Source organism: Notothenia coriiceps, unplaced genomic scaffold (assembly GCF_000735185.1).
Source record: "Notothenia coriiceps isolate Sejong01 unplaced genomic scaffold, NC01 NC01_scaffold00037246, whole genome shotgun sequence".
NCBI classification, from domain to species: Eukaryota; Metazoa; Chordata; class Actinopteri; order Perciformes; family Nototheniidae; genus Notothenia; species Notothenia coriiceps.
In genome coordinates this window covers 25,802,060-25,829,874 of record NW_011369947.1, presented here as the reverse complement: position 1 = coordinate 25,829,874, position 27,815 = coordinate 25,802,060, and the positions used below count along the sequence as shown (strand labels likewise).

At 40.5% G+C, this 27,815-nt stretch overlaps 1 protein-coding gene across 2 annotated transcripts; it reads right to left on the bottom strand.

The window, feature by feature from the left end:
• Nucleotides 1-101: 101 nt before the first annotated feature.
• kcnab1b (potassium voltage-gated channel subfamily A regulatory beta subunit 1b) lies at nucleotides 102-27,815 on the bottom strand. 2 transcript variants are annotated; one of them, XR_800636.1, is made up of 16 exons: nucleotides 27,408-27,815; nucleotides 26,100-26,622; nucleotides 18,060-18,103; nucleotides 16,709-16,746; nucleotides 15,778-15,857; nucleotides 15,253-15,297; nucleotides 13,717-13,761; nucleotides 9,923-9,966; nucleotides 6,912-6,998; nucleotides 2,832-2,917; nucleotides 2,465-2,585; nucleotides 2,284-2,378; nucleotides 1,998-2,118; nucleotides 1,765-1,853; nucleotides 846-1,660; nucleotides 102-805 (listed from the first exon to the last, which is right to left on the bottom strand). XR_800636.1 is itself a non-coding variant. In XM_010795349.1 (15 exons), the coding sequence occupies exons 2-15, from the start codon at nucleotides 26,312-26,314 to the stop codon at nucleotides 1,571-1,573; spliced, it is 1,200 nt and encodes a 399-aa protein (XP_010793651.1). In that variant the 5' UTR covers nucleotides 26,315-26,622; nucleotides 27,408-27,815; the 3' UTR covers nucleotides 102-1,570. The 2 variants fall into 2 exon arrangements, 1 of the variants encoding a protein (XP_010793651.1); XM_010795349.1 differs by having other exon boundaries at nucleotides 102-1,660.

Below are 27,815 nucleotides of genomic sequence, written 5' to 3'. Positions count from 1 at the left end.
ATTATGTATCTGCAGTATGAAAAGAGCTTTGCTCTCTTGCAGGTTTCCCTTGATCAAATAGCGGCTAATAATTAAAAAGAAGAAAATGTATAACATCAAAACATATTTTACACATTATTTTATTATAAAACAGGAAGACACAGACGAACCCCAACGCCAAACAGCAGTAACTACGGTAGAGTTGTTCAAGTTTATTTTTATTTTCTTTTTTACTGCGGTTTACAATGTAACTCAGCAAACAAGAAGTCTACGACTAGCTTTGTTATTTAAATGTGTTAGGGGCGAAAGTTAGAAGGCATCCATAACATTAATAGAAAATTACTATATCTTCTAAAACCTATTACATGAGAATTATACGCTCTTGATATGTATGTACAAATCTTATGAAGGACACCAAAATACACGTTTGACATAACAAAGAACAATTCATTATGTAAAACTGGCATCTAGAAATTGGGTAAGAGATCCAGGTGCAATGACTCCAGGGGTCCATATGTTTTTGAGTCTCTTCATCAGCTCCATGGCTTTGTTTGCTAAATTCACCATCTGCCCCTCAGGAAGATCATCTCTACCCAACTTCCCCTTGGCAAAAGTTGTATCCACAACAAACACTGACATTAAATGAATCCGACAATATCCTCACTTACAGAAAGTCCGGCATAGTTCAAATTAAAATGAGTTGGAGTACACTTTGCTGTACTTTTGCATCACTGAAAACAAAAACAAAATACATCGCAAGGAGATGAAAAGGTTATTCTGACACAGCTGCTGAGTTAGGAAAATATATTTAACAGTCAGTACAGATGTTTAAGAGTCAGTACAGATGTTTAAGAGTCAGTACAGATGTTTTGATACATATTTTAGTTAAATTTAGCTCTCTTTGTATCAGCAACAACATTGTGAGCAGAACTTTAGTTAATCCAGTAGCCTACTCTCATAATTCAAAATGCTATAAGAACAGCTCAAACTGCGTTTGAAGTGTATGCATATCATCCAGTTGCCCGATAACAGGCCCAATTACACTTCATTATTGATTTTTTTCGTTACATCACAAACATCTAGTAAGGTAGATTTGGGTACATTTCGAAACACCTTATCCTTTTTATGATACTGCACCGCCATGAGCTTATGTGTTTTGTGTACAATAGGTACCTATAAGTCTTCTTTTCTAAATGCAATGGCACCCTTTATTCAGAAAATTATGATTGCTGGTAACTGGCACATGCTTGTTGCAGTCATCTATTTTCCATAATCTAGTTTTATGCTATTTTAAATGTGGTTCTAGCAGCTTGTTAGAGCGGATGTGGCATTCGCTTCAGAAATCATGTTGCAGGATTTTGTAAATGTTGTCTAGTCCAGGGGCCAACTGCTATAGATGTAGCATGCATGTTATGTCAGGTAGCTCACTTTACAATAATGATACTGGCTGATCTTCTTAGAGACAGGGAGCCAAGCAGAACACTTTACACATTCAAACGCGCACACAAGCAAAGTCGGGCACGCACTTAGTGCCATGGCTGATAGCTTTGATACGTTTTTAGGAGCATAGTTCACTGAAACAGGGTCCATTTTAATGGTGGTAGTCCTTTTTACTGTGAGGGCGATTTCCCAGTATATGATCAACTTCTGTGGCAATGCCTGGTGTCATCTTTGGAATGACCTGTGATGCACAAAACAAAGAAAGAGCACAAGATCAATGCTGACCAGTAAAGATAATGACATAGTTATTCAGTATTATTCAGAATAAGGAAATGTTCTTTATACCAGAATGGCTCCCAGGTTCTCTGTTAGCTGGGTTGGATTGGAGGATCCCAGCAGCACTGAGCTCACTCCCTCGTTCCTCAGGCACCAGGCTAAAGATCAGGGATAGCAGGAGTTATTAAAGTGATTAAGTGGTTTCAAAGTTTTAAGACCGTTTGAAGAAAACATGAAATTTAGCAACATCTTTAATTGCTTAATTGCAAGTAGGGTCTTAGGATTTTCATGTTGTCCCTTACCTATGGCAAGCTGTGGCAAAGTACAGCTGAGCTTCTCCGCGATAGGAGTCAGTTCCTTTAGCTTGGCTTGTTGTTTTCTCCCGTCCTCACTCGTTACTTTCTCCTTCAACCACTGATATGGCTAGAGGAGCAGTGAAATAAGAAGTATTAGAATTATAACCCAAAATAAGGCAAAAATAACGTTTAATATATTACGTTTCTTGTTTGTATTGTTTTTATTGGATAAGAGTGAAGAAATTGGAACATAGACTAGCAGGTTGGAAAAGATTAGCTTTTAGCTGTATACCTTCATTGAGGCCCTGGAGGTTTCCGGGACACCATTCTCGTACTTCCCAGTGATGATACCACAGGCCAAAGGTGACCAGGACACTACACCCACACCTGAGAGAGGTCAAAAGTCACTAAGCAACAGCCCAAAAATCTATCGCCGCCCTAAATATATCCACAGGAACTAACTTTAGACTTACCTATCTTATGGTAGAGCTCTGGCAACTGAGTTTCCACCTTGTCCCTCTGGAAGAAGTGATACTCTGCCTGCTCACACACTGGTGGAATTAGATTGAACTGCCTAGCCACAGAGTATGCTTCCTAATTGAATGTAAAAAGGGTAGAAGTGTTAATAGGATGAGGAATGATGTGCAGCGCTGACCTTTATGTTAACAGATTTCATTTGTTTCTCCCCTGCTCTATGTTTAGCACAAGGTGTTATAATTAACAGAAATGGTGACCTATAACTGCATTTTCCCATTTCTTATTGTTTGTAATAATATATACGACAAAACTTTTTTTTTACCACTTTTTTTAACCACACACAATACTTTTTTCATCACTCACCATAATCTCCATGGCGGACCACCGTGACGTCCCCCAGTACATGGACATCCCCTGGTTGATCACATGTGTCATTGCTCTCACTATCTCTGTAAAAACAAAATTTAAAGAAGCAGATATGTCCATTATCAATAATCAAACAGTGGATGGCGCCACAGTTGCAACTTTTTAATAACCAGCAAGAAAGACCATCTTGAGCAAGGTTTAAGTACTACCAGATATCTAAAACAGCCTTTGGTAGAACTAGCACCTTCAGGACGGTAACAAAAAATGATGCTGCTTGATATGAATAAGCGTCTTTGTGAGAAGGGCTCCGGTCCCTTTATACTCATGTGTAAGCAGATATTCTTTGCTGGGGTTCATAAGACTTAATTGGGCCCAACGCTGCAGGGGTTAGATGAAAAGACTCGGCCAACCTTGGCAAAATGTTGCTTGTGCAGTTAAACAAATCATAGTTACAGCTGTGGGGGTTGATATTAGCCACAGTGGCCTTTTGTGGTTGGTGTATTTGTGCCTGAGGATGCAACAAGAATTGGTGGGTGGAATGGTGGATAAGCAAAATGTATTTAATAAAAACTTCTGTGAAGTTCTTTCTCTAAGGATGGAAGGATGATCTACAGCTATTATTTTGAATATGTTTCGTTGTATGATGTGCACAAACTCTCTAGTCACTGAAGAAAACAACGAGGCAAAAAGTAATTTATGAATACAATAGTCTAAAATTGCTTGCGTTGGTTAGTAATTGATCATAACCTACTACAAAAGTGCAGTGAAGGTTGTGAATGCAAACAAAAACGGGAAGACTCTAAATGAGGGTGAAGCATAGACCACAGCAGTGTGATTAAAAAAGAGCAATTCATTTTCATCAGTAGTTCTCTCTCTGGACCAAAATGTAGCTCAGTGAGAGACAGAGAGCAAGTGTGTGTGTGTGTGTGTGTGTGTGTGTGTGTGTGTGTGTGTGTGTGTGTGTGTGTGTGTGTGTGGGTGAAGCATGTGGGAGGAATAACAGTGCATCTGCTCCTTAAGTGAAGACATTTTGAAAGATGTAGGGACAGAGTGTACCTCAGTGGCGCATTTAGTTAATATGAGTTTGTGAGTGTAATAATTATCGACCAGAATGACATCTTCATCCAAAGCAACCTGCATTTTAACATACTGGTCAGACTCATCATACATTTTGTCTTCATGAGGCCGCAGTGAGTCATCAACATTAACATCAGATGCCACACAAAGGGGAGAGATCCAGAGATTATTAACACCCCCTCACCCGAGCCCACTGCGGGTGTTCAAGGAGAATGACGTGGGCAAAGTTGTGGGCATGAACAACATGGACTGTGCTAGTATGTTCTTGGCTGAGGAAGTTGGCTCTGTCTGAAAAGTTAACTCGTTAAAATTGTTAACCTCTTCTCAGGTAAATTGTTAACCGGAAACTACTGCCCTGATCCAAAATAATCACATGAAAAGACATGAGAGTGTTTCCATATTAGTATCATGTTGAATGCTTGCCTTAAAATAATGAAGCATTACCATTTTGTTAAGTAATCTGGGTTCTGACTGCATTTTGATATACTAAAGAACATTGTTAGGAATTAATACCTATGTAGCCTATGGGATATTGTTATAAATAAGTAAATAAACTGCGTCTTTGTTTTTGCGCAAGTAGTGTGGATCAGCGTAAGTCATCCAGGGGGGTTTCATTCAACCGAGTTGGTCCTCAATTTGAAGCTAGTATTTTCCCTAATGTATACAAACAGTGTGGTGATTATTGTGCCATGTCACAGTATATTTATCAATGATTGATGAAGACCTTTTTAATCGTATTGTCATGGAAAAGAGGTTTTAGAATGTGCAGCCGAAGTATTAGATTGAGGTAGTGAGATGGTAAGATCTCTGAATGCTGGCTTTATTACTGAACATTTTAAGAAAAGTGATGTCCTTCCATTTGATGAGATGTCCTGTATGGACGGCTTAGGGTTTTGTGTTCAGTATGCGGTGGCAGTACCATTTCATTTCCTCTTTTCTGGAGGAATTTCTATAAAGTCTATTTGTTAATGTCATGTCTGCTCTGCTCCTCTCTCTGATATCCCATTTTTTTTTAATTCAATCTGTCCAGGGGATTTTCATTTTCAGTTTATTGAAAGAATACAATTTGCTGCTTTTGCACTGTCAGAAAGAGTAAATGGAGAGCAGATCTGAGCTGAGATCCAATAGCAAACCCTGCAGGGGATAGTATGCCTATTAAAACAATGATTTGACAATGGCAGAGATGATTCTCCTTGGGGCACATTCCCATCAATTTGCTATAATGTAACTTGTGTTAAAAACATGTGCTTTATGAAGTTCACCATTTGGCGACATGTAAAAGGGAATTCCTAAGCCTTTAATCCCTGGGGAAAAATGCACATCATCTCATCAATATGAGTGACAGCAGTAATAGTAAAAAGCAATAAAGAACAGGAGAGGGGTGTCAAATCAAATAAGCAAGGAGTAGATTTTGACACAAGCGGGGCCTGTTAGAATGGATATAAGATAAATCCAGCCAGAAAGATGTAGCGAGAAAAGAAAAACAAAGGGAAGAACAAGTGGAAAAGAGAATAGAAAGCAGTGATGGTAACAAAGGGAGACTCTGCGGCAGTGACATCACTTTTTCTGTCCCCAAGGGGCCACACATTGTCTCATACAAAGTCACAAGCACTCAAAGTCACAAGAACATCATACAAACCAAGTTCCACACAAATGCATGCTCACACACCTGTTAGATATCTTAACATTCTTGTCTTAACACTTATTTTGGGTTATTTAGTGTGCACTGCAAAGCTGCAAATGATGTTTTAAGTTTCAGTAACACTTGGTGGTGCTTATCAATATCTAAAACATTTCCATAACAGGTCCTATGAACTCCAAATGCCTACAGAGATGTAGAAGTCCTACATTTTTGCACATTGGCACTGATTCTTTGTCCCAATGATAAGTCCCTTACACAATCTTGGTATTAAAGCGCAGGGTAACACTGTTTTGTTTGAGCGTGTACATGCAATCACTACTCTCTCTCTAGTTGTTAAAAGTGAATGTCCCTCTACACAGTGATGTATGGCACTTGCTCCACTGTAATGAAGTTTGAAGAAAACGTGCACAATGTTTTTACACTGAATGAGGGACTGAATGAAACCATTACAGCCTAGCTTTCTACTTTACATATATCAGTTTTTTTAATCCGTCAGCTCTCTGGTTAAGCAGTTCTTATCAGTCTGTCAGACTCTCAATCAATCCATCAATCACATTAGACTTCAGTACATCAGTTGTAAATGTTGAAGTGACTATATCTGCAGAGGCAGGCTACTAGAAGGTTTGATGGAGTAGGCCACAGGGTCTGCCTGCCAGTCACCAGGGTTAGCGGTGACAGCAAGGCCCGGAAACAATAAGTATGACAGACCGGCCTCCCACAGTCTGCTGGTTGACCGGGGAAAAATAATTTGTGGCAAGGAGCAAAGACTGGAAACTATCTTAGTGGGCTCAGTGGGACTTCCTCCTTTAAGCCAAATACTATTAGTAGATTTAGGATTGGCTAGAGAGGGGCCCAAGTATCTATGATGGCCACTTCACAAAGGAAAAGTAATTGAGGAAGAAACTGGAAGTATGTAAAGAAATAATGGTCAGATAAGGTTAATGTGTGTGGGAAAGGCAGCACTATAGTGAGGAAAGCACAGTAGGCCTTGTATCTAGAGAGACCAGCACAAAAATACACCAGTTTACCCCTGGGGGGTGGGGGGGGGGGGGATAATCCTGCTTCTAAAGAACAGGGAGGGCTGGAGAGACCCAGTGGAAACTAGTGATCCCACAGAGACACTAAGAGAAGAGAAAGAGAGTGGTAGACTAAAATAGAAGATGAGGGATGAGGCAAGATTGTCAGATTACTTGAAATGTGTTTGTGTTTGTCAGAAGTAGACACACATGCTCAACCACAAAGACAAACCTCCCGTCTGGTAAGGGCAGCGGCCTTGTCAGTATTTCTCACCTTCTCATATTACAGAACAACATGCATTGTCCCTACCAGTCCCTTGGGTCTGCTCAGCCATCACTTACCCTCCATGGGAGTGTTGCTGTCTGGCCGGTTGGCGAAAACCACATCCACATAGTCAAGTTGCATCCTCTGGAGGGAGCCCTTTAAACCTAAGGGAATATGTAGAGAAAGAAGAAAATGGTCAATAGCCATTATGAGCATCGAGCATATTTTTTGTAGTGCTGGTATAGATTTGTTATCAACCAAAACGTTAACAACGTCGATAAATATTCCTTGTTTTCAAAAGGTTAATTTGACCCACATTCAAATACTGATTTGACATATCCCATATAAGTAACATCCTTGAAAACTTCTACTGATGCCAGGTGACTAAGGATAATTATTTTAGTGTCATGCAGACATGTTAACAAGTATAGAATTATCCTCGATTTTAAGGGGAAGAGTGATAATACCAGTGTTCATCCCCCTTCTATTTCCTTGCAATTTATTTGACAATGTTATGTAGATATAGGAATAACTGCACAATAGAATTTGGTTGTTTGCCGTATGCTTGATTAAAAAGCAACTGCAACTAGCAATTGTTATTTAAAAAAAACGTGTCATTTTAATTATTCAAGCAGTAATTTTTTCTGTCGTTCATTACAACATGCCATCAGGTAAAAGGAAAAATAGGGTGAGTCAGATCCTGGGGGATTAAGAGCCATCATGCTCATGAACATGGCAAAGTGACAGTTGACCACATGTGACTCAAGCCCCCCCCCAGCTGGATCTGGCCTGGCACATCTCATGATCCAACTCACATAGGAATCTGAGCCGTCTGTTTAGTAGGAGTATTGGACTAACATTTGTCAAACAACTAAATAATACATAATCTACGGTCGATCAAGTGACAAATCAAGCTGTTCAAATCAAATCTAATATAAGACTATTTTGCACTTATTTATGAGGAAGAAAAGTCTCCCAGTTTGAAATACTATGTGATGATTCAAAAATATGTGCAGTTGCTATTCCACACGAGTTAGGCTTTATGGTCATAAAACGTTAAGCTCTTATTAAGGGAGAGGATACGGCTGTTAATATGAAGCACATTTGCTCAATAGACCTTTTTCAAAGCATATATCTTGACTAGAAGCAGGAAAGCAAAGGTAAAGGTCATATAATTAAAACGGTGAAACTGGCACAATGCTAAAGCGCTCATGACGTCCACTTTTAGCCACAGTGGCCGAGGCAAAAGTTACATAGTCTCCATTTAATCGCTTGGACTCTTTTGTGACGAAGTAAATGTCGCTGACCCACTTAACAATATACAAGAATTATCTACGGTTATGAAGTGCAAATTAACATTTTGATCATTTTCTTGTCCTAATAAAAGACATCTATATAAACGGTTTTAAAATATAGAAATAGTAGAACTGCCCTGATTAATGTTCTTATTTAGTTTTTACCCTTTTTCAACAGCTACAATATAACAAATATTCACAATTAGAATATATAAGGTTAATTAGTATCAAGCTCAGTGCACACCATTATATCCTTTTAAGAAGATGTATGTGGAGAAAGCCCTGCATCTGTGCAAACTTTGATCCTTCTTGCATACGTTTACTTTGTTTTGACAGGTGGCGGCAAAACCAAACAACTCAAAGCTGAGAGGATAATAAGAAAAACGAGGGCTCTGCTTTCAGTATTAGTTGGAGGCGAAATAGTGTATATTAGGGGGAGGTTAGGAGATGGCAGCACTGTATTGTGAGCAGATAAGTCCCCATTCACACACAGAGAAGACCAGATGAAAGATGAGAAGCAAAGCAAGAGACTGTCGCAAAGGAAGAAAGCAGAGTAATAGAAGCAAGGCAAAAAATACACCCGGGGCTCTTGAGTTTGTGTGACGCAGATTAGTTCCAGAGGCTTCATCGTTTGCCGCTAATTCCCATCTGAAAGTTGCTCTGCGGACTGCCGCTCTAACCACTTATTCCTTCCCCTGTCATCTGCTCTCCCACGATCCCAGAAACACCCTTTACATGGATCCTAATCTGAGCCTGCGCCGTCATCGTGAGCAGTTTCCGCTGTCTCCTGGATAAACTGGCGTTTTCAGGCTGTGAAGGAAGTCTATTTTTAAAACTGAGAAAAGATGATGAACAACAAAGCTATTCTACTGGCATTCGGATTAAATTATACATTCAAATTATGTTTTCCACAAAGTCTCTTTGAAATCTTGAAATTGTCAAGGAATATATTTGCCATGTGATTAAAAATGGTAAACACAAGTGATGTTTTCTGAAGAGACTTTGACGTTTCTTAAGTGTTGATCTCTGATGCTATTTATCATTAAGTTTGACACCCATTTATTTCTAGTAAATGTCACTTAACCAATCAAATGACTCATAGAGTTGCCTGTTTTGGGATGTACAACCAGTAGTGAAGATAATGTTTAGCTCTGCCAAGTTATTACCACTCTGTGACATGTGCCACACTGCAGATTTCTCTCATGGATGCTACCTATTATTGGGACTGGCTTTATCTAATTGGTGAAACCACATTTCCTTCGATTTTTAAATCTCTACCCTTCTCCTCCAGCCTTTCCTAAGTATATTTCCCCTTGTCTTGTTTTGGGGAAGGTTGCAGAGGCTGTGGTGAATGTTAATAACGTGAGAAGCTGAGTCACTGCAGGAGGTGCATTGCGCTGTGGACCGGATGGCCAGTTGTTAGGGAAGTGTGGCGGAGTGGGCCAATGGGATGAGAGAGGTATTTCATTAGAAGCTGGAGCAAGGCCATAATTCATTCTAAAAGAGGAGTGGAGAGGATAGTTTGATGATGATAGATAGCTTGTTGTACACTTGGATAAAAAACACACACACCTGTTACAACTGAAAAGACAACAGTCTGTTGAGGTTTGATGTAATATTGGCTATAAATTAAAAAGATTGTTGATGCTGATAAAAATTAAAGAGCAGAAAGAAGACACAGACAGGAAAAAGGGAGGGAAAGATAAAGGAGAGAGATTACAGGAGTGCAGCAGGTCTCAGAGTGATGGGGTGATGTGAAGGACAAAGCAGCAGAGCGGAAATCGACTTGTTACCTTCAATGATGTGCTTTCTGTTGAGGCCTCTTTCTGTCTCTGCTCTGCAACAGGAGGGAAGGATGTGCATGTCAGAACACATACAGTGGGGCAAAAAAGTATTTAGTCAGCCACCAATTGTGCAAGTTCTCCCACTTAAAAAGATGAGAGAGGCCTGTAATTTTCATCCTAGGTACACTTCAACTATGAGAGACAGAATGGGGGGAAAGAATCCAGGAAATCACATTGTAGGATTTTTAATGAATGAATTGGTAAATTCCTCGGTAAAATAAGTATTTGGTCACCAACAAACAAACAAGATTTCTGGCTCTCACAGACCTGTAACTTCTTCTTTAAGATCCTCCTCTGTCCTCCACTTGTTAACTGTATTAATGGCACCTGTTTGAACTCGTTGTCAGTATAAAAGACACCTGTCCACGACCTCAAACAGTCACACTCCAAACTCCACTATGGCCAAGACCAAAGAGCTGTCAAAGGACACCAGAAACAAAATTGTAGACCTGCACCAGGCTGGGAAGACTGAATCTGCAATAGGTAAGCAGCTTTGTGTGAAGAAATCAACTGTGGGAGCAATTATTAGAAAATGGAAGACATACAAGACCACTGATAATCTCACTTGATCTGGGGGTCCACGCAAGATCTCACCCCGTGGGGTCAAAATGATCACAAGAACGGTGAGCAAAAATCCCAGAACCACACGGGGGGACCTAGTCAATGACCTGCAGAGAGCTGGGACCAAAGTAACAAAGGCTACCATCAGTAACACACTACGCCGCCAGGGACTCAAATCCTGCAGTGCCAGACGTGTCCCCCTGCTTAAGCCAGTACATGTCCAGGCCCGTCTGAAGTTTGCTAGAGAGCATTTAGATGATCCAGAAGAGGATTGGGAGAATGTCATATGGTCAGATGAAACCAAAATAGAACTTTTTGGTAAAAACTCAACTAGACCTGTTTGGAGGAGAAAGAATGCTGAGTTGCATCCAAAGAACACCATACCTACTGTGAAACATGGGGGTGGAAACATCATGCTTTGGGGCTGTTTTTCTGCAAAGGGACCAGGACGACTGATCCGTGTAAAGGAAAGAATGAATGGGGCCATGTATCGTGAGATTTTGAGTGACAACCTCCTTCCATCAGCAAGGGCATTGAAGATGAAACGTGGCTGGGTCTTTCAGCATGACAATGATCCCAAACACACCGCCCGGGCAACGAAGGAGTGGCTTCGTAAGAAGCATTTCAAGGTCCTGGAGTGGCCTAGCCAGTCTCCAGATCTCAACCCCATAGAAAATCTTTGGAGGGAGTTGAAAGTCCGTGTTGCCCAGCGACAGCCCCAAAACATCACTGCTCTAGAGGAGATCTGCATGGAGGAATGGGCCAAAATACCAGCAACAGTGTGTGAAAACCTTGTGAAGACTTACAGAAAACGTTTGACCTCTGTCATTGCCAACAAAGGGTATATAACAAAGTATTGAGATGAACTTTTGTTATTGACCAAATACTTATTTTCCACCATAATTTGCAAATAAATTCTTTAAAAATCAGACAATGTGATTTTCTGGATTTTTTTGTTTCTCATTTTGTCTCTCATAGTTGAGGTATACCTAGGATGAAAATTACAGGCCTCTCTCATCTTTTTAAGTGGGAGAACTTGCACAAATTGGTGGCTGACTAAATACTTTTTTGCCCCACGGTATATACACACACATCTATGCACATACAAACAGTTCTCATGAATTGAAGCATGCAAAACCAGAGCCTGCATAATAAACTACCCACAAACCGCTGAGGAGAAATACACCCACTCGACACTCTGCAGTGTGCCCGCAGCTATAGAACAAACTGTGCGCCGTGTCTTTGCAGCCGGCCAACACAACTCTTGTTGTCACTGTCTGTCCCGATCGCCAGGGATTTGCCAATGGCCTCCCAGTTGGGCTTTGGTGATTTGCATTCAAGAAATATATTAAGTCAACAACAATTAGAAATGTAGTTGAATAGAGCTTGTATATGCAGTGCTGTAACTTAAAACATTTTTTTTTCTTAAGTACTTTATGTAGTACAGGTACTTAACTTGATTAATTTCATTTATATTTGTACACTTATTCCAATAACGCATATAGAATTCTAACTTAATTAAATCTTTCTTTCTTGCTTCCTAGTATTTTGTAAAAGCCATACAGTATGGTTAAGTCAGATAAGACATAACTAAACATTTTACTTCAAGAACAATATTGTATTTGTAGTAAGTATTCATATTGCAGTATATGAGTTTTTAGCACCACTAGACTGACACCAAAAAAGTCCTCTTTCAGGTCAATATTTATAGCACTCTGAAGGAAGTAATTCAGTACCTTTGATGCATATAATACTGTGTTTTCACCAAACAACAGTCCTGAATGCAGTGCCTTTACTTGTTAGAAGACTATTGTGGTCTTTTTACATTTACTTTAACCTGTTTTTATTGATATTGAGGCTACTTTTGTGCAGTGTAACAAGCTATAAACACAAAAACTAATATCACCTAAAACGTTGTAATGTTATTTATGTGATGTTAGCAAGCAATTGCCTATTTACTCATCCACTCAATATGGAACCACATTAGCATTCATTTAGACTTGTGTTTCTTGCCGCCTGACAAATGTAAATCCAATATTCAGTCTCCTTTTAGATTTGTTTTAGTCTCCACCAACTCCTGAGGGAAATATCTTGCTCTGTGGCTGCGTAATGCTCCAATACATTCACTAGCTATAGTTGCCAACTTTTTCTGTCTTGCATGTAGCGCTGAGTATATCAGTTTCTGTGGATTTATAAAGTCGTGCTTAAAACACCTAAAGTTTATCTAAAAATAAGGCTGATACGTTTGGTGAGAGTCAACCGACATGCTGGGCCATAAAACTAGTGATTTGTCCGTAGCGCCACCTGCTTTGACTTCCCTTTTAGATTTCCCCATGCCTGCTTTTCCTTTTTCTACTTAATTATTTACTTTTCTTTCTGCTCCAGTGTCTCTCTTTGCTCAGTTGCCTGCCATTTGTCTTGTTCTTGCTTCAAATCACACTTTCTCTTCCCGCCTCCCGCCTTCCTGTGGTGTTCCAGCCTGCCTGGGTTATAATAATGTGGTGCAGAACCAAAAACATGCTGTCCTCCTCCGTGTCATCATGTCTTCTTCTGTGCAAAAGTGTAGGGAAGTGCAATGGAGAATAAAGTGTGCAAATGTGTACTGTATGTTTGGGTGATGAGATGCTTGACAGGCCTCTCTGGCAGACTCACAGCTCGCTAAACGGGGGGTTGAGTAGCTGTTCTGCAAATCCATCTGGCGTGGAGACTTCATACCTCGACAATAGTCTGAGAGGATCAGCTTAAATTAAATGTACTGCTCCTGGGCCCTAATATACTGATTGACAAAATAGACAGAAAACCAGAAGAAGAGTGGTAGCTTTTACCTCATTTTGTACGCACCTGAGACTTAATGTTACTAATGCATTTTGAGAACAGAATACTTCATTATGACAGAAGAAGCATTTATGACAGTTTGATAAAAAGGCTGAGGAAGGGTATGAAGTGAAGCAAGAAGGGCTGAGAACACAGCCACGTGTAAATCTGTACGTGTGTGTATGTTGAGTGTTTCCTCCCTGTCTGTTCGCCAGTGGGTTTTCCAAAATGCCCGATGCCTGCCATGTCAAGCTCTGTGTCAAATGTTTTAATCGGTAGCCTGTTCATGGTGAGATAGCCCAAGCATCTGAGAGAAAACTGCCCGTGCTGGACGCCATACACTCACTTCCATGCACACACACACTTACTTTCCTCCCCAGTAGAGCTTCGTTGTGATAACCAGGCTGGATCTCCTGAGAGGATGACAGACACATCAAAAAGCCATCAAGTACTTTGAAGCTGTTGTCAAAAGGATGTGTGTGTGTCATCATGTCCATGCCTGAATTAGTGTTCTCCAGTGACCTTCTCTCCTGCTGTGTGAATTGGCAGATTATCAATCATGTAAATGATCAAGTATTAAGAATCTCAGAGGGGCTCTTTTCTCTGCACTCTAATAAGAAAGCTCTCTCACTATTAAATCCTCCATGCTTGAATGATCAATAATTTAAACAGATTGAGGTGAGGGCAGGCTGCGAGCTGTAACTGATTCTTCTCACTGCAATGTGGCAGTTTATGCAGTATAAATGTATGAAACTGATATGTTACGTGGTGCAGTGCAGTGAAAAGCATATGCTTTATGTTGAACTGTAAGCAACAGGCATGATGATATTTCATGCGGTTTACATTTACATACAGAGATATCAAGGATTTAGTGCTTACAAAATCCCAGCTATTGGTGAGATTGATAATGTAGACATTCTCCACCTTCCACCCCCTCAAATGACCATGTGCAGTCAGTGCTTGAAAGCATACAGGAACACATTTAGCATATGTATCTTGTAGAGAGACGCCATATGACCAAAATAGTTGGGTTCATATTCCTTGTTTTGGCTTAGGTCCTTCAATTTAATAAAGGGAAATGTTGATGCTTAAGTTTCCTCCTGAGCAGACCCCCAAGTGATCCTTACATAAATCCGAGGGATCAGGTAGATATTTATTTTTGATACACAAGGGCAAGTTATTTAAATCCATGCTAATAGAATGGCTACATGTTGGTTCGGTCAGTTGTTATACCACTATGGCCCGGACTGAAATATCTTAACAACTCGTGTGTGGACTGGCTCAGAAAAGCTATTGTAGAGAGAGAGAATCCTAATAATGTTTGTGAATCCCTTTAGTGTTATTATCATTATCCGATACTTTTATGGTTCATTAACAAATTCCTACACAACTTATATTAACATGATCATAAGCTGTACTTTGTTTTTACTGCAAATTAGCATGTGTTAGCATGCTAAACACCAGACCTGTTATCATTTTAAAAGAGAATGCTTCATTTTAAATCACAAACTAAACATTATGAGGATAAGCATGCTAGAAGGTAGCTTGCTTGTCCAAAATGACAGTGTCACAATGTACAGAGAGAAGGGACATAATGTAGTTTTCTGGGTGGAAAACTTTGAGAGAGCCCTGAACCTTAACCTCATCCAACGACTTTGGGAGAAATTGAAACGCCAACTGTGAGCAATTCTTTAACACATCAGTACATGAAGTCAGTACTGCTCTTGCAATGGGAATAAATCACTGCAGCCTCAGAACAGTGCATGCATATTTGGAATAAGATGCTAACGTATCGGCACATATTTCTTTAGCTTGTCTTACTTTTGGCCTATGTTGTGTTTACGATACACAATGTTAACTCTATTCATAGAACACATTCAGAACCTTAAGAGAGTGCATTTTACCTCCAGCATTTTTTCTTGATGATGTTTCCAAGGATTATCTCTGCTCTGTAAAGAGAAGAAGAGGAAATACACTATGAGAAGATGAGATTATATCTAAGGCTGCCATTTTTCTAAGAGCATGTAAGTGTGACAGTTATCTGCCATTCTACAGCATGAATATTTGATTAAAAATCAGCAACACAGCAGATCAAGATAATAGATAAATCCCTGTATTGTAAGCCTGAATTTCCCCGGCAACCTTGAAATTAATATTCATGCGCATATAGCTACAGCCTGCCCACATTATTCAGAAAGACAATGTCGAGGCTTATAAAGTGAGATTGAGCTGTGAACATAACGGAGAGCCTCCAGTGATGAATGAGATTATGCAAATCACTCTGGAGTGCACCTTTCGTTGTTTCCCTCCTCTTGTGAATATTTCCTGATCTGAGGCTAACATTGTAAACACCTTGTGTCCTAAAGCGATAAAGCGAGAAAATTGCTCGGTGGGTGTAAGATAGATAACAAATCTGAGACATCACTCACTTCCCACCGGAGTAGACTTCAGCTGTGTCAAACAGGTTGACCCCGCTCTCATAGGCGATAGTCATCAGCTGTTCTGCCACCTGACGCAGAAAAGAAAAGTGTTCCCCCCCATGGACTTTAGTGTGTTATAATTCATGAATGTAAATATCGACCAAAATAACATAAAACAAAGAATGTGCTAAGAAAATTCCCTGAAGAAGCTGAGGGAGAGTTAATCTATTCTCCACTAAGATACACATCATCAGAAAATGTCTAAAATGGTTTCTCTCTCTCTCTTCCCGTTCTATCTGTCCTATCTCTATAATAGAGGCAAAAAAGGCACAGAAAAAAAGAAAGAAAAGTTGTTTACTTCTCAAAATATTTTCCCAGACTATTTTGTCCTAGTTCTTGTGCTTTCAGTTTATTCAGAGCCATAAACCGGAAGCCCAATTTAATCATGATGACTTTCTCTTTTTGTTTTGTGTGTGTGTGTGTGTGTGTGTGTGTGTGTGTGTGTGTGTGTGTGTGTGTGTGTGTGTGTGTGTGTGTGTGTGTGTGTGTGTGTGTGTGTGTGTGTGTGTCAGTTAGTCCCAGTGGTCATCAGGCAGTGATGAGCTGTCTCCAATTCAGTGGCTTACCCCTTCAAGGCCAGATCAAAGCTCTGGAAGAAGACTTCTGCTTAATAGCTTGTGACAGGGGGCAATGTGACCTGACCATTTGGCCTTGGAAGAGCCAACAGGGACTTAACAGCATGCTGTGATATTGGGAAATCGATACTAGAATGATTATTGTGGTCTACTGACACTAATGCCATTTTACACCCAGCAACACTTAATGGCTCCCATAGGGGCTAAAGATTGGGGGTGTTGTAATGTAAACTGTCAAAAATAATGAGATCCAAGATCTGCTGATACAGTGACGGCTGAATGTTGGATTTGACGTAACATCTTACCTCATCAGAGATCTGACCTCCAAATGTTACCCATGTGCCTGCGGAAGGAAACATCAAAGTCAAAGTTTTGGAACAACAAACAAAAACATAAAAGACCTTTGCATCACTCATAATCATGTTAGTTGTGCATTAATTAGTACTTTGACATTTTGGCATGGACAAAAAAAAAAAAGGGCCTGAATCCATCACAGTCAAATGTCAGGGTTGAGTGTTGTTGAAAACATTTTCTCTGCTATATGAATTTGGAATGAGTAAGCTACTGAGCAGATGTCTGTGTGGTTATATTTAAAGAAACACGGCAGCAACTTGGGGTTTTTGTGTTTGCTTGTGAGGGTTTATAGTATGTGCATACATTATGGTTGTGTTAGTTTAAGTACAAAGACTCTTTTCTCCCTTCAAACAGCAAAGGCTGAACACAGTTTTAGGTACACACTTTATATTTTCCAGAGCTTCTGTTGAAAGATTCTGTAACATGCAGCTGGTTGTCATCTCCCACTAATACGCAATAATGCAGAAGCTGATGTTACATTTGTTAAAATAACTGCAGCAGAAGTACGGCAGCAGATGAATTTTCTAAGAGGGCAATTGTTTAAAGTAAAAGAACACTTTCAAATCATTATTAAATGCCCAATTACATTTTAAGTAAACTCTAAGTTCTATTTTAGGCTTTATTGACATTAACAACATTTTAAAATAAATGGTTTTACATGTTGGGAAATATATTGATTAACACCACCATTAATATGTAAGTCTAGCTCGAACCAGCAGCTGGAGCTTAACATAAAGACAGGAAGCAGGACAATTTGTAATGTCTACATTTTGATTCTTGCAAAGAAATAACAAAGATTAAACAAACTGTTTCCTTTAAATGAATGGATGGCAACATACTGCTTAATGTGCTATAAATAAGTCTTTAAAAACAAATCACTACAGGGATAATTAACTAATTCACAGATGTTCCATCAGTTAGTATTTAAAGACACTGCATCATTTATTTTCTTTGTCAAGATATTTTGTCTTCAGAGACGCACCCCCATCAATAACTTAGTATACTGATAGAATACAGCAAACAAATGCACACCAACGTGCATGCCACACACACACACACACACACACACACACACACACACACACACACACACACACACACACACACACACACTAAGTGAATAATTGACATCAAGATAAATGGGAGTTATCACCCTCTGCCGTGCAATCGATATGTGAGATAATTGAGCAACTTGTTTTCTAAAAACAGTGCTATTGATTAAATATTTAAAATATTTTCTTGCACTTGGATGCTTACGAATTCATTAGGCATTTAGCTCTGATGCTAATTAAATGTACTCACCCAGCCCCAGACAGGAGACACGCAACCCAGATTTCCCCAGGTTCCTATGAAGAATAACAGACTCTGATTATGAAACAGCGATGTTTAGGCTCAAGAAGTCATCAGTCAAATACAAATGCAATTACTGCACTGCTGTATTTTGCTCTGGGCAAAGATTTTCTGCCTAAACAACGAAAACATCTATTTTCTGTCCAACTTGAGAGACTGAAATGAAATGACAGCCATTTTGCTATTATGGAGCTAACAACATAAGCAAAAAAAAATCAATAGTGTTTGCAAGGCGCATAATAATAACATCATATGTAGCGTGTCATGTTCGATTGAGAGGAGGATCACTAATGTGAGGGTGACCTTGTCACACCTGCATTCATGAATCAGAATGGAGGGATTACAGGAGGGAGGACAGCTTTATTCCATCAATATGGATCGCACCTTCTCTGGTATAAGAGAACGTCCCTCTAAACACCCTGGAAAATATTCTACTCAACCGTAAAAATCCAATTACTGTTGCGCTGAGTTTGGGACACTACTTTTGACAAGTGTTGCCCTTATTCCCCTCATCCCTCACTCTATTACCTCCTATATTCCGATGAGCCTTGTGCTGCCTTACAGCAGGAAGTACTTCTGTCCTTCGGCTTTTTACTGTTATTGGCATCCATTCTTGCTCTTAAGCACTAGAGGTGTATCATATCAGGATTTCTCCACAGCTCCTCACACTTGTTTCCCCCTGCTATCCCTCTACCTAACTGTGGAATGGTACACCTCCTGATGTCTCCTTGATAACAGTTAATTTCCCTCCAGCTGATTTGTGGAAATGTAATACAGCACTTTTGGCTCTCATTGACCCCATGGACGATAAACTAAGAGAGAGTTCTTGCACGGAGTCTCAGCGCTCCACTTCACCCTTAGTTTCACAATCTGTGTCAAATCGTGTCCAACTGAGAGGGGAACTCAAGTGTTTAATGACATAAAACCGGCGATAACATCAGATTATTCTCCTTACAGCCATCCACAGATGTCTTCAAACAGTGTAATGACTGTGGACTGTGAAAGAAGAAGTGATGCGCCGCCCCGAGCCATCTGATCGAGGAAACATTTCGAAGCAAAACCCTGTAACATTGAGACACATTGGTCTGACAGAATCATCGAGGCCACATCGCAGAGCCACTATCACAGGCCACACACTTCATCCCGAGAGAAGAATATGTCCAAATACTCATTTCTTGACACAGCAACAAGCCCTAATTACATTCTGTGACTTCTGCTTGGTTTTGCAGGCATGTAGTCGTTACGAAAAATAAAGACGGAAGAAATGCCAGCAGGGTTTTTCTCGTGCCTGATAACTGATGGCCTGCCCCATTGAGCTTAAGGCAGACAAATCCAAGCCTGTGCAATGTTACCATGCCCTCAGCCAATTAAATTAGGTGTTCAACATGGGGAAGCGTCAGTCATCGTGTCAGTAGTTCAGCCAAGTTAAAGGAGGGAAATAAAGATGAATAAACACTTTATTTGATACATTAGCGGATTTTTTGACGTTTAAGGCATTGATGACAACATGACAGGAGACAGATCTCGCAGCCACACATTGTGGGATGTGTTCTTGTCTCTGATATGGTGGAGGAGTTTAAATATTATATCCTCCCTCTCTCTGATGTATTATGGAGTGGGAGCTCTGATCCGTGAAAGTGTGGGGGAGGGGCTGTACTGTAAGTTAGAAGTGGGAAACTGACTGAAAGTGTGTGTGTGGTTGTGTGTGTGTGTGTGTGTGTGTTCGGGGGGTTATTTAGGGCTGCACTGATGGTGTTTGCTGCTGCGTGCATTCCAAGTTGCTCTGGGTGAAACATCTGCTTAATGCTTACAATGCAATGGAATCCTTGTGCATACAATTGCCTCGGGCCTTCATTGATACTGTTTTCATGTTTACAGTGGTACGTCAATGCACACTGTCTCTACAATGAAGAAGCTTGCACGACTTCCATTTACAAATAAAGCTGGCTGTCCTTGAAAATTGCTGTCTTTGTCTTTTGAGATCCTCTACAAGCTATACTTGCAGTGCTTGTGTTATACTTTGAATACAAACAGGATGCTGTAATGATAGGTGAAGAGGTTCTGACGTTCTGCTGGCGGAGAAGCTGCCTCAATGCTGTATTTTCTGCCATACCTGATTATTAACCACACAGCCGGCTATGGAGCAATAATAGATCTGTCCAGGTCTTGGAAGTGGGTGACAGCGGGGCCACATTTCTAAAGAACCCAGTGATTCAGGGGATTACAGCATATCATTTGCAACAAAGAAAAGAAAATGAAAACATTGTGTTTACAGGCTTGTGTGGATGCGGGGAGAAAATAGGGCTGCTAGGATGCATTGACACAGGTTCATTATACAGTATATGAGTTACATTTTAAATGTTAAGATAGACTCAATAAGGAAAGGACCACTTGTCCATACACACCGCCACATAAAACACTTTGCAAGCCATGTGCCTCGGCCCCTCATGCTTGGATGGTGCCTAAAAGAAGCCTTGAAGTAAAATGACAAATGAGTCATTTCAAGACGCCCCCTCACACAAACCTGTCACCGCTTATGAACATCCTGCGATGCGATGGTTCTATGTAGCCATTGCATTTTCTTAGTGGATCCCCAGTTGAGATAAATAAAACAATCTAATGAACATCTGGCCGCATTTATTGTGTCTTGATCTCTGGAGTAATCACCTCTCATTGTGGGAGGATGTTTTGTTGTCCTGGAAAGCACTTGGTTCCCAGGTCACACACAGGCATGTCTTATCATTTATATGTTGGATTGCTCAAATCAATATTCGTCAGCTAACACTTTTGTCAAGGTTATGAGTAGAGATGAAACCCCTCACTCTGGGGATTAATGTAGGCTAAGCAACCCACACAAGCCAACCTTGATGGGCAGAGGGATTAGACAACGCCCACCTCCTCAGTTCCCAGTGCTCTCCCAATGTTGTTATCAAAATAACTCAGGTCAGGCTAGAAAGGGGTTCATGATCTAAATATCAAAGCCAGGGCCCATGTGGGTGGGAAGAAAGCAGGGAATTGAAATAAAGGGGAAAGAAATAGATTAAGTATGAAGGAGAAGCTTCAGGAGACATGCAGGGGTGAAAAATAACCAGGAAGCCTACATGTTCAATTTCACCAATATCAGGAGGAGGGAAATAGATGTGCTATGAAGAGAGACACAGACACTGGCCTTAAGTCTATAAGCAGTTCTAATGGCCTCTACAGATAAAGCTCACTATATGACACAGAATGGGAAATAGGAAATGACAGCTGGTTCCCTGCAGTGCCCTGCACAATGCCTTGTTTGTATGGTGTATGGTGTGTGTGTGTGTGTGTGTGTGTGTGTGTGTGTGTGTGTGTGTGTGTGTGTGTGTGTGTGTGTGTGTGTGTGTGTGTGTGTGTATAGTCTGGATACAACTTTCTGCCTTGTTTTCCCGTAGGGCTAAAGTCCACATTGTATTTACTTTTCAAGCAGTATTCATCCACACGTACAAACGTATAAATGCACACAATGTTATTTTTACGGTGTTGTAAAAAGTTATTCAAAACGGATAGGTAGAAAATCTGTCACAGAATAACTGTATTTCGGCCTATGATTTCGGCGGAGACACATGATCTAAGCCAGTGGTCTGTGAGTTGATCCTGCATTGCAAAACATGTGGGAAGATCTGAAGTGGTGGATTCAGAAGGTTGGGGAGAGCTTAGCAACGTTGGAAGGAAATAGTGTCATTATAACACAAAAACCAGTAGACAGTACACGCTGCTTCTTAGCAAAATGAAAATGAAGGCGTTAATCCAAAACATTTTTAAATGTATTGTCAAGAATTTAGAAATGATTCTGTATAAAATCAAGTGAAATAGTTGATTTGTCTTTGTAGCTGTTTTGTAACACAACTCAATTATAGTAGCGACATTGTATCTTGCCAAGCTGGGTTTTCTGACACAAACTGTAAGGTAAGTGAGTGTTTATTTGACATTTGCCAAACTTACAATATGTATAAAGACAGATGACAGCTCAGACAGATTTTAAGAAACATATATGATTATTTTTAACTTTTTCATCCCAACCAATAAGCATGGTTTTTCATACTGTTATTTTACAGTTTTCCATCAGTTTTATAGCCTCAAATTATCTTTGTGATTATAGTCTGTTTAAAGAGACCGCTTCAGAAGAAAAACTAAAAATTTCATTTGCAAAGTAACACTATTAGAAAGCCATTACGCTCACAGAAAAACATTTTAGTTGTGACCTTTAATTAAAAGGCAAAATCCATGCAAAACGTCCTGGCTGTTTAACAGAGAGATTGGGCGGATCTCATCCTTGGGGACTTGTTTGATCTTTAGGCGGAGTGCAGCTGCATGCTGCACGGCTCCTGTTGTGCAACACCCTGGCTCATATTATTAGAACTACACATCATATAAATTAACACAAGGAAAATATGTTGGAACATCAAATTCATACATTTTATCCAAAGAGTGAAGACTTTTGATGTTTGATAAAAAAACTGGGCAAAAAAGCAACTCAACGAGCTGGATACACACCGTGTGTCTCTGGGCAAAAGCAACATTATGGGTTCAATGCGTGCACACACGCATGAAGTCATGCAAACACACACGCATGTATGCACACACAGGCACCTGCGCATGCACACACATACTCAAAGTTCACAACAAACAAACAAACAAACGGAGAGCAACAACCAAGCAAATTATGATTTATGGAGCACAAGTCCCACAGACTGTTCTCTTTCTGCGGACAGAGGTTAAATCAGTCCTCACAATTCAGCTGTAAAAATTGAGCCCTTTGTGTAATATTCACAGCGCATAAACCCATTGAATAATTTGGGAAAAGAGCTGATTTCTAGCTTCATGCAAGAAATTCTGCAATGTATTCCCCGCGTATCATCAGTAATTTGTTATCTTTTTTTCTTGCAAGAAACCCATCCTCTGCTATCTATGGCGAGAAGTGATAGTGTTTGTAAAAGCACTTCCAAAAGTATTTTTGCTTCAGGTTTAATAGCACGCTGTTTTTTTTTAAAAGAGGGACTTTAGAAGAGGAAATATTTTTAATTAAAAGGATTAAGCTAGAGGCAAAGTAGAGTCATGCATGAATACATCCATTCAATCTGGGGCTAGGATTTCTGGTAATTCAATAAGAAAATAGTCTATCTGAGATGTCACATGGTAAAGCTTCTTTTTGTATACTCGTGTGAATTAAATACTTGATAAATTCATTGTTTCTTCACCGAATGATGAGACTGCTGTAATCTTCAAACGATATTCCCTCAAAACATTTCAGTTAGTATTTGGTTGCTGTTGTTAACCATTTAAATGCAATTTTGTATCATTTTATCCTTATATCATTCCAAAGAGGGACGATTCATTATCATATTGAATTATTGCCTAGCCCTACAATACAATAATATTTAAATATTTATATATATATATATATATATATATATGGTAGTTTATTTTCCTCATCAAAGTAAAGTAAAACTCAAAAGTGCATTGTCAAAGACTTTAAGAAATGATTCTGGAGGGAATCATACGACAAAGTTGTAGGGTTAGAAACATAGCAATTATGATTCTATATTAGGAAATCATATGGTTTGATTACGATAATAGAAAATATATGCCAAATAACAACACTTTATCTTGCCAAGCCCTAAGATCTGATGCAAACAGTCTATTCCGTGTTCACACAAAAAAGCTTTGGATGGCTGGTGTATGCATTACTCACACTATCAACACACATGTTTGCTGTAGACAGCAGAGAACGCCTCTCTCTCTGCTGGCCGCTGATAAGCCTGCATCCAAAGGAACTGACAGAAGGGATTTCTGCATGCCCATCTGCAGCTCTGAACCAACCGAGTGGAATCTTCCCCAAATCTCCTGGACTGTCAAAAGACCTTCTGCTGCCTAATGACCGTCATCAACTTCAGGCGACCAGGGGCTCCCTACCAGGACCCAGAAGTAATCTGACCGTTTGTGAAGCCAGCAACGACAGCATGGTTTGTTACAACACACACAGCATTTTGGCTATGTGTGCTTGTTTGTGGATTTGTGTACAGCATTGAAAAGTACCAACTTGGGGACCCCACAATTACACCTACTCTATACTTGGCCACACTATACATCGTCATGACAACTAAAATGCTGTAGATGGTGGTATTATTAGTTTATGCTTGCTCGCTCTGCACACTAAATGTCCTGCTTTGACTTGCTACGCCTTCAGATGTTCCCAGTGCAGAGCCTTAACGCCACGCACATCTAATAAACATACATGCACTCATGTATGTAATTCAATGCACCAAATTACACCACCCACTAACACCCACCCACCCTTTGTGTATAAGTACTTTCAATTGTTATCTCACTAATGAAACTTCACATATATTACACAACATCTTGTTGTGGACTTATCTTGAACTCAAGAAAAAGAGATTCCCCATCATATAGTGTCCAAAGCAATGCAGTCATCTGCTTTGACAAAACAGCTAAGGGTCAGTGGTTTGAAAAAAAAGACAGAGATACAAAACTGGAAGAGAGAAGGACAAGCATTGTTAGACAAACAGGGTCAAGAGTCGGGATGTAGCAAATTAGATATTTCATCCTACATTGACTTTCCTGAAGTAAAAATTGAGGATTTGCCAACGGCTTATAGGAAGCTTTACTGCTTACATCTTCCACCTGTTTTAGAAAGAGCTACAAGATTAAACAGATCCTCATGTTACAAACCAAAATAAATACATTTTGGAAGCCATGTACCTGGCATCACTCCTGCATCAGAAGTACAGCAACATGTTTGTATCGATTTCTCTCTCCAAGGAAAATAAAATCAGTGGTGAATCAAGCATTAGCAGCTATTTTCTTTGGCTGCATCTGTGAGTTAAAGGGAGATTGAAATTATAGAGTCCATAAAAAATTCAAAATGTATATCTCAGTAAATGGAAGAAAACGATGTTGTGAATGCTGAAGCATTTAGCACAATGGAGCCTTCAGGCTTGTTTGGTTCTGGGAACAGATTGAAGTTGGCCATTTCAATGTTGTTATAGAAACGAGATGAGATGAGAAGTGTCTGCGTGTGTGACACGTCTCACATGAACTGCTCCGCATCCAATCCGCCCAGATTCTGTAATTGCCTCTTTTCCGTGAACTGACCCGCGTGCCCCATTTTCTGTTCTATTCACTCTCTAATTCTTCCTTTTTATAGTTCTCTTACTGTCTTTCTTGCAGTTACTCTTTCTAATGCCCCCCTTATCTCTCAGTCTCTCTTGGTCCTGACACCTTAAGTGATCAAGCTACTATTTGCTCCTGCGATCTGAGTTAAGAGCCAACTCACTGACAAAAGAGCATTGTTTACTTTTGCTACTACTCCCACACACCCACACACGCGGGTGTTAAACTGATGCTGGTGGTATTGAATAAACTCACGAGGGACTTAAAGATCAAAGTCCAATTTTTATAAAGTGCTGTGCTATAGATGCAGAGAATCGACGGGCGATGTATCCAACTCAATGGAGTGCACTTTATCATGTCAGTTAAAGCCATTCCAGTTCTTAACCAATTAAGAAAATGTTGAGACGTTTTTATCCGTCTTCATCACATGAAAAATGGAATCTCTCTCTCAAATTGCACTTCAATTCAATTACAATCCAAACAACCCAAACTGTCCCAGATCGCGGTTTGCTAGACGCTCTTAACTGTGGTATAATTATAAAGAGTTGCCAGTAAATCTGCATAACAAATACAAAAGCACAGACGCCCTCACGCTCAGAGCCTCCCACTCATCACCTGTCACTGCTCATATCTTCGTTGTGTCTCCAGCAGGGCGCTTTTAATTGATTTAGCCTCACTTTTTAATGTTTTTTGTTATATAATGTGTTGTCATTCATACTCAGTTATTATTTGTCTACCCTCACATTCAGAGTTGTGGCAGGGAAGAAACTGAATACACTTCCACCTTCTTACCCACTCTTCTATCACACAGTCTCCACCACCAGGTCTACGTACCGGTACTTCATGCCTGTGAGCTTGGCGGTGGACTCCTTGAGGTTATGGTGGTAGCGGTGGGTGAAGGTGCTCAGGCTGCGGGCGATCAGGGCCACGGTGCGGAAGCGGGCGCGGGCCTTGCTGGCTGTGTTGGGGCTGGTGGCGTTCTGCTTGCTGTGCTCGCCGTTTCGCGGGGCCTTCAGCCCGTGGTCCGTGCATGCAAAGGATACCTGCATGGTTGTTAGCTAAGGCCACGAGAGCTGTCCTCAAAGTACTAAACAGTATTTTTATTCCGTCTGTGGAACCTAGATAAAGTCCTTGTTGTTCTTATGTTAAATCGAAAGCCGGTAATCCAAGCCACTTCTGCTTAGTGCTGCTGAATCTCAACTGGACAGGCAGAAATACCAGAAGCATGAGATTGTTCAGTTTCTTTAAGGAGAAGACTCTCACGCTGATGTTGTTTCAAGATTGCTCATAGCAGCAGTGCAGTCCTGGTCAGTGTGTGAAGGGTTGAGATGGGGATCCTGTGCCGGTCTGACTCCACCTGAATATATGAGAGAGGATGGATATGGAGGGAGAAGGATGAAGGAGAAAAGGCACTGTGTGAGTCGGTTGAAGGAGAAGCCCAAATGAGAAGAGCCCTTGAGAATGTGTGTGTTAGAGGGGTGAGGGTTAAAGGAGGGAGGACATGAGGGAAAGGCGCTGCTAATCCAGAAGAAGAGAAAATCCAGAGTGGAAACCCTTTGGTGTTTTCTTTTGCTGTTGTCTCCTGTTTACAGTTATTTTTTTGGCTGAAATCTCTAAGCTGTCTCTGTGAGGTAATGTGAAGAATGAGGGTCGTTCTGCCCTAGTTTTCCTTGCCTTCCTAACTCATTTTTCTCTTCGTTGTCTGTTCTGTTATATCTTCCTCACCTCATCGCATATCAACTGTTGTGCACTTCCCTCACATTTGGTTCCTTACTTGCTTTCTGGCTTTCTTTCCACAAACACATCAATTCTGCTTTTGATTCCTCTTTTAATGCATTTAAATCTTAGAGCGACTGTTAGGAGTTGTGGGTGTCTGGGGAGTCTTTCTTGCCCTCTAACCTTTTATCCAACCACCTGAAGCGAGGAGAGCAACACTGCACCATCACACTTCCATACATACATACACATTATCACAGACAACCTACAACTCTTCCTGTAACACATCTTCATAATATGGTCATGCTTTTCACACAAAACCAAACAATTACATACTAACACTTACAATTATCTGGCAAATAACTGCATTCTAACCACTTATAACACACACAATGAAATCTGTACTGGTACAAGTGTTCTTCTTACTGAATCGAGTCTTCACCGTTCCCTGAGAAACAAGGACGAGGTTCTTGATTGACGTGCCCTTCAGCAACTTTCAGAGGAATCAAGCGTTGTTACTCAGCAAGCAGATGCCCAGGGAAGATCCGCATCCCAACAGAAAGCGGAAACAACTGCAGCGTGTCCAGCAGCTGTCCTCGGACCCGGCAAAACAACCTTGTCCCGTCTCCAAAGTCCTTTGAGCCAGTAACACAGGCTTTACGGTCCCCTTGAATGGCAACAGACAAGCGGAGAGGAGGAGGAGGAGGAGGAGGGAGCAGGATGCATGGTACCTCACTTCAGGGAGGACAGATGCAGTGAGGAGGCGAGGATCAGCGTGTGTTGAGCGTAGAGAGAGTGAGCCATGCGCTGAATGAGCGAGAGAGACAGAGTGTA

Excerpts from the sequence above, each read along its gene's own strand:
- kcnab1b (XM_010795349.1), bottom strand. The coding sequence starts at position 26,314 with ATGCAGGTATCCTTTGCATGCACGGACCACGGGCTGAAGGCCCCGCGA. Across the intron at positions 16,747-18,059 it reads TGTCTCCTGTCTGGGGCTGG|GCACATGGGTAACATTTGGA; the intron begins GTGAGTACATTT and ends TTCCTTCCGCAG. Across the intron at positions 2,586-2,831 it reads GGTCCGCCATGGAGATTATG|GAAGCATACTCTGTGGCTAG; the intron begins GTGAGTGATGAA and ends ACATTCAATTAG.